This window comes from Pygoscelis adeliae, unplaced genomic scaffold (assembly GCF_000699105.1).
Source record: "Pygoscelis adeliae isolate BGI_AS28 unplaced genomic scaffold, ASM69910v1 Scaffold22, whole genome shotgun sequence".
Classification (NCBI taxonomy): Eukaryota; Metazoa; Chordata; class Aves; order Sphenisciformes; family Spheniscidae; genus Pygoscelis; species Pygoscelis adeliae.
The window spans coordinates 1,080,339-1,087,668 of NW_008824350.1; the positions used below are offsets into that span (position 1 = coordinate 1,080,339).

General features: G+C 42.9%; 1 protein-coding gene across 1 annotated transcript in view; it reads right to left on the reverse strand.

Annotated features, from left to right (window-relative positions):
* Positions 1-334: 334 nt before the first annotated feature.
* DPF3 (D4, zinc and double PHD fingers, family 3) overlaps positions 335-7,330 on the reverse strand; it is a 167,394-nt gene continuing 160,398 nt past the window's right edge. The window contains 3 exon segments of the mRNA XM_009319183.1: positions 335-2,417; positions 3,460-3,541; positions 4,887-4,999. Coding sequence (XP_009317458.1) covers positions 2,347-2,417; positions 3,460-3,541; positions 4,887-4,999 — 266 coding nt within the window. The 3' untranslated portion in view covers positions 335-2,346.

A 7,330-nucleotide genomic window follows, 5' to 3' on the forward strand; every position in this document is an offset into this window, starting at 1 on the left:
CATGAGAGAGCCCAGCAGTGTCCTGGTGAATACATGCCTGCGCTCCTGGCCACAACAGCAACAGGAATTTGTATCAGCCTGAACTGTGCGATGGTCCTGAAGCGCCAGGTCAGCAGGGTTCGACCACACCAACAGATGGGTGCAAATGCTCACGTGGGTGAGCTGTGGTCCCCAAGTGCTCCCCAGGGCAGTTTCAGACTGGGAGGAAGACGCTTCATTTTACATTTTTTTTAGAGTTTTGTCCCAACAGTTTCCAGACACCTAACGCAGGTCCACAGGTTCCCGCTTTACCCTCCCCGCACCTGACGCTCAAATTTCTTTGTACTCTCAGCTCATCTCAGGGGCCGACACACCGAAAGCCTAAGATATTGAATGAATTTCACAGGCAGCTGGTGCAGCTGCTCTGGAAGAGATTTGGTCCAATACGACTAGGATAAATACTTTCTAAAACTTAGTAAAGCCTTTTTCTAACAGGTTAAAATACTCCTGCTGCAGCCTGAGAAGAGGCTGCAACAGTACATGGGAGAATCTAGCAGCTGACATGGCTACTTTCAGGGTGCAAGCTGAACAAAACGCAGAAGGTGAAGAAACTATCTAAATAATGAGGGAAAGTGCATTAGGTCAGTATAACTCATTCTAACTAAGTGTAATCAGCAGGAGAAGGAAGAAAAATTAGCTCACCGATAGTCTTTCACAACATTCGTTCAAGTGTTTGGGGACATTTAATTTTGCGGAAAAGTTTCAACCAATATAAATATGCCAAATATAATCTTCAGTGTCCTTACCTACTCGTACAAGCAACCCGAGTCACATGCTGCCTGGGACTCTGCTAAATTTATATTATAAACCCACTTAAATCTATGCATAGAAAGTAATATACATCATACTCAAGAAAATGGTCATTCTGGGCTATTCAACAGTTCGGGGAGTTGCAGGTTTTTAACCTTAAAGATGTATCTGGTAAAAATTCTTTAATGTACTCACTTGTCCTCCTAGTGACATCTTAAATTATTAAAGAGACTCAACTGTAATAATATTTTTTCAATTGATGCTCTTGCTTAATGTTTCTCCATTTCACATGTAGAGGTTTGTTTAAATAAAGTACAACTATTTCTATTTAAATTTTAAAATCATTATGAAAATCTTTCTTTTCATATTCGGTTCAGTAAACTATTCCCTTCTTTAGAGCTGGGGAAGGTTTTTTGCCAAATTATCACATTTGCCAAAAATGTGGTTGTAGATAATTTGGGGGCAAAGTTATTTGAAAATTCAGCTAGATCTTGATAATTACTTTGATAAAAAACAGTCACACTTTGGAAATGCTGGAATTCCTGATTAGGCAATTCCCTGAATAAAATGCAACTTTCAATTGCAGAACATTTTAGTTTAGAAATTTCAAAAAATTAATCAAAAGTGCTTCATTTGTCCCTAAGCCAAAGTTGTTCCTTTTTGCAGCTTACTTTAGATTGCTCAGAAAACTGACAATTTTATTTTCTACAATCAACTTAAGATGATATTTTTCTTTTGTTCAGTTTTCTGAGCTAAACAGCAAGTCAGTTACATACACAGCCATTCACAATTTTCTGAACAAAAATAAAATTATGAGTCTGGACTGTATGCTGGCACTGCAGTGGGACAGTGTGCCTCAATACCCCGAAATACCAAAGATGGTAGACTTTTCTAAGCATCTCTGTGTGTACATACTGGTACTGTTCTTCCTTCAGGTACTAAAACCAGACTTCTAAAGATCTGCCAAACCAAAGCATTTGATCCAAGGGATAAAGTGTCACCCCCAAAATTTTTGATCAGTGCTTCTCTCAGTGACAACGTGTTGTTCATGACCCGAGAAGTCTTGAACTAATGCAACTCTCAAAGCCCCCTGTGAATACAAAGTGGTTGCAGTAAAGAGATTTCCAGTCAAGCCTGTGAAGAGAAACAACCGGTGCTGCTCCCAGCCAAAGTACTCACCAATAATTGCTTGGGAGAGATCTTATTACTTCTTTTTTAAAAAGAAAACTAAACAGAAAGCACAAGGCCACACAAAATTGACTTCTCCATGTCGATATAACAACCCTCCCCCTTCTATAATGCATGTGAGCCCGTAACGGTAAGCAGCAACCATGCATAGCAGTGAAGAGATTTCATCTGGAGCATCGGGAAAGTACATGATCCTTCTAGTAGAGCCCAGGAGGCACGGCATTAGTGACAGTGAATACCACAGATACCTCTTCCTGTATTTGAGTGTCTGTTCGTTTTGATGTGGGTTGTGTCTTTGTGTTCTGGATGGGAACTGTGTGCTGGTAGGGCAACACCAGGAACAAAGTGTTTCTTGACTGCTGGAGCTCCTCAGGCCTGGAAGCCAAAAGCTGATGCTCTTTCTCTGAGCAGCTCCCGGCACAAATGACAGCTCCAGCTCCCTGCAAATGAAGAAATCCTTCTTATAGGAATGACATCAAATCCAGGCACTCAGAGTTTATGTCAAGATCGGCTTGAACAGGATATCAAATATTCCTAACATTGGAATGCCCGTAGTTTTCTGAAGCAGGCTCTGCTGCCCTTGGTGTTGTGTACATAGGCTCTCTACACAAGTTACAACACAGCTGGGGTGTGCATTGCCACTAGGTGTTTTATATTTTCATACATTCAATACATCACTTCCCAGTCAAACAGAAACCTTTAGCTAATTATTAGCTTCATTTCAAAATTTTCTCCTCCTGATTTAGTTTCCTCTTTATCAAAGTTACAAACATTTAACTCCTGAATGCATGATTGATTTGTAATTATTCTTGTCTTGCCCCTCATGTAAACTGCAGTCATTTGCACTTGCACGTCTCCTTCTCCAATTCTACCGCTCTCTGCAGATTTTAGTCAATCAATAATGGTAAGGGAGTATTTCCTCAGCTCCCCACCCAAGTGACAAACTTACAACCAGTTGTAGTACATTCAGATTGAATCCCCTGCAGAGGACAGAACTACATGCCAAATGTAATACAGACCATAAAGCTCTCACCCTTCTGAGGCACAGACAGACCGGCCAACGAGGAAGGTCATTCCTCTTAATCCAGTCTCCTGGCAACAGACTCTCAGCTATTCCAGAGAGGACCTCCCTGTCTGGGCTTTCTCTCTGGGACTTTGACTTCTTAGGAAGTCCAAAGTCACAGTTCACAGGAGCTCAATCCAGTTGACTAAATTGAGGTGTCCAATGCCATCTGGGACATCCAAAGGTACCCATGACCCGCGAAAGAGCCATGTCCTGGAAGAGGAGGTAGACACCAGGCAAGATTACATAGGACATCTCAGATCACACTAGACCTCCACGTCTATTAATTTTCTTTCTTTCCACTGCTACCTGCCTCTGCTTTGCTACTGCTTCCATAACTCTGCATGGCCCAGGCCACCTTTCTGAAATTCTTCCCTTCTCCACAAGGACTTTCCAAACAGATTTCTAACACATGTTACCTTCTGGGGGCTCAAAGACTGGTGGATTCAAGCAATACATATGATAGCCACGGTCACAGTCATCACAGAAGAGCAGCTGGTCCTGAGGCAGGGTTGTTGGGGAGACAGTAGAGAAACAGGGAGAGAAGGAGAGGAGAGGAGAGGAGAGGAGAGAGAGAAAATTATGTAAATTAGTCTCTTGCCAAGATGAAAACATAGGCACGGTAACCAGCAGTGCTCAGCTAGGAAAGCAGAGCTGCAACATAGAGACTAAGATACTATTGGGAACATAAAAGGCATCACGTTTTTGCATCCAAGATCAACCACCACCCTTCTCATCACAAAGGCAGTTCAGTTTCTAACTGGAAAATCTCTCTGAGAGACAGAGGACTTCCTCTCCAAGGTGCCCTCATGATGCAGGAGCAAAAGCTGTTAGGCCAGGGATATGCTGTACTGAGAGAAGAGGACAGGCATCCCCACTTTGCTGGGCTCCAATGTGACCACATGCTGGATCTCCTCCCTCCAGGGGAAACCTTTCTCATCAAAAGCCTGGACTTAGCTAGTTCTTCACAACTCAGCTGAGTAGCGAATGCTCTGTGAAACCGATGGAAATGATGTGATCCCACCACATGGTTGGCAGCTCTTTCATACTTTTGGCGGGAAAAACTTTCTCTGAAGTATCCCATGACTCCTAACACAGAACAGCTCCCTATTTTCAGATTTCCTTATTTACTGCTAAAGCGAAACAAAACCTCAGGCTTCAAATTTATTCTGCTATAGGGAATGTAGTCTTAGCCAATCACCTCCAAAGTTCTCCGGCCACTGCCAATTCTCCAGTTTCTCACAGACTACCAAGGACCCTTACCATCAGATTTGAACTGAAAACCCCGCAGAGAGGACACTGTTCAGCTGCAGGCTCTGGATCATGGTTTAGAAATCACTGGGATAGGTGATTACGTGACTAGAGCGAAGCCTAGCCATCCCAGTTCAAATGCTTTCACGTTTCCCAAGTCTTCTAATTAAGATTAAAAAATCATGCCAAGAAGGTAAGCAAAATCAGGGACAGAAGAAACATACCTGCCATCTCTCGGGTTATCACCTATTCGTATTTACTCCTGATCACCATATTGAAAATACCACTCTTTTACAGCTCCCCGCGACATGAGTTTATGGCCTCCAGGTAATTGCTTTTGAATAAGCATAAAACCCACAAGTATCGCCATCTTAAGTGGCCCTACATGATATGCGTGGTGATTTCAGCAGAGACCGACGGCTGAATGGGGGCACTGGGGGGAAGCCCGTCTCTACTCTCAGGATGGCTCTTCCTCGGAGATGCATGGAAGCAGCAGTAAAGCCATGACCCACACCATTGCCACATGCTCCTCAAGGGCAGGCATGACAGTAGCTTGCAGTGACATTTATTTGCATTAAAAGGTAAATGAACTCACATCGTTCTCAGAGGTCCCACAAAGGCTGCAAGATTTGCACTCAATGCACTGCCACTGATAGGTTTTTACCGCCTCAGTCATGTTTGTGGTGAACTGCAGGCAGGTCGGGTGTCCTGAGGAAGATTGAAAACAACTGTCATTGTTAAGGCTCACTTATTGCTTGTTAATTAACCGGTATTAAATTTGGGAACAAAACGCACATGGACATGGACTGATCACAACATGGGCTGCAACTAACAGATATCAAAGAGGAAAGCAGGCATTAACCCTTTCGCTGCCGGGCACAAGAGAAAATCAGAGTCATCCCCACCCAGTCCCCATTGGCAAAGCAGTTTTATTCAGAGCTCTTAAAAAGGGTTTGGCTTTGGGTTTGGTTTTTGTGGGGCTTTTTTTGGAAAGAAAACAAGAGAAAGGATGAAATCAGAAACAAACCCAATTTCAGAGGCAGCCCATCCGTCTTAATAGAAATTAGCGTTGTTTCGACCGGAATGAAGGACCTGGTGGAAATGAGGTTGTTCTCCATTTCAGAGCTTCCCTGCCTAGCGTCCAAATAGGTGGAGCAATTCTGTAAACTTTGCTTAAATGGAAGCAGTAGTGTACAGAGAAGAAGCAAGACAGGATGGAGGGATACAGCTTTTAATTTTTTTAAGAGCTCTGCCACTAAAGTTGTTTGGCACAGAAGAAACCAAATTGCACAGCTAACCTTCCAGGATCAAAACAAGAAACCGAAAGGAAAAAACCCCAAGCCAACTCCCACAACGAACTAAATGAAAGGAATAAAGAAGGGAAAGCTAGCAGAACAGTCACATCTAATCGGGAAGGACAAATTGCCAGAGTTACAACCCCCGCCCCTACATGCGTGTCGACTCCAGCTTTGCAAAACAGCGGTATCACAGTAGCAGGGTCAGCAATGGGCTTTCTGGAGGGGAAAATACAAACAAACAAACAAACCAAAGGTAGGATCAGTGTTCCTTCTGCAAAACAAAACAAGAAAAATACCGCTGAAACAAAGTACTGTACTCCCAAACCACCCCTATCAGGCTGAGGCAGTCCCTAAGTCACCTGCAATAATCGATTGCTTGCCTTCTTGGGAAGCCCCGTATTTAGCATCCCTCTCTGACACATGTAAGCATTAATACTATGCATAGTTGGGGGCATGGGGAGGGGATAGCCAATTGCTCATCTATAAAAAACCTAGAAATACAGGTACGCACATCCAGCACTACCGTGTGCTACTTCTAGAACCTTACACCAGCAGGTGCGGGCGGGTTTTTCACCTCTAGCCAATCTGCTGTTCTTAGACTACAGCCAAAGGGTAGGAAAAAATCTTTTCCACCTCCACCAGCCTAAATGTCTTTTTAAGAGTGGAGAAAGAAATGCTGCTTCTCCATTAAGAAAAAAAGGCACGGCTATGGTAGATGTGGGCATAGATGCGCTATCTTCATTACCAGACCTATCAGCGGTATTTTGCTGTGTCGTCGCATCACCCATCACCACCCTACAAGAAGCTTCTGTATTTTCTAGCTAGTGAAGCAAACAGTTGCTGAGAATTGCTGGGGAAGGCAATGGGAATATATTTCCTTTATGTGCCCATGATACTACCAAATGGTGTAATAAGGATTTTGTTTTCCAGTTATATTCGCATGGTAGTGATACGAAAACTAAGCCTGTCCAGCAAAGAAATATGTGTACATAAGTTATTAAGGAAATTGAATAGAAAATAAAGGAGATATTTAAGGAAGGAGGGATCAATGACATTGTTCATATCACTCTTAAGCCTTTGAATAAAGAAATGTTTTGACAGTACTGATGAGCTCAGATTGGCTAAGAAGATCACTGAGTTTTGGAGCCCTTGAAATGTCAGCACAAAACAAGAGTCAGATTTTACTGAGATTTACAGTGGACCAAGTCCAAACTAAAATTCTAGGGACCTTGAAACCACAACAGTGCAGAAGGAGATTCTGTGACATGATACCTTTTCTTGCTGAGAGGCCCTCATATAATTTCTGATGCTACCAAACTAGCAGAACCTGACATGACACTGAAATGTTCCTCCAGATCTGATTTACAGCAAACGCGGAACCTCATTCCAACACCAGTAAATAGAACAAATGTGCCACACTACACATCAGGGAGGAATTCATCCCAATGGCAGCGAGTCGGCTTCCAGAAAGGTTGTACAGTGCTGGAATACATCACAGAAAACAACTCATACAGGGAGGTGAGTTAATCAGAGAGTTAAGTAGCTTCAGTCACATTTGAAAAGAAACAGAAAGAATGGAATCAAACTTACAGAAATAAATCACAGCTAAATGCATACACACATTCACGTGCTCACTTGCCTGCGTACACACATTGCTCATTGCAGATACTCCAGCTAGAGACTCTCCCTTTCTCAAATGACATGAAGGTCAGATTCTGTTCATTACTTTATCTCTGTCCCT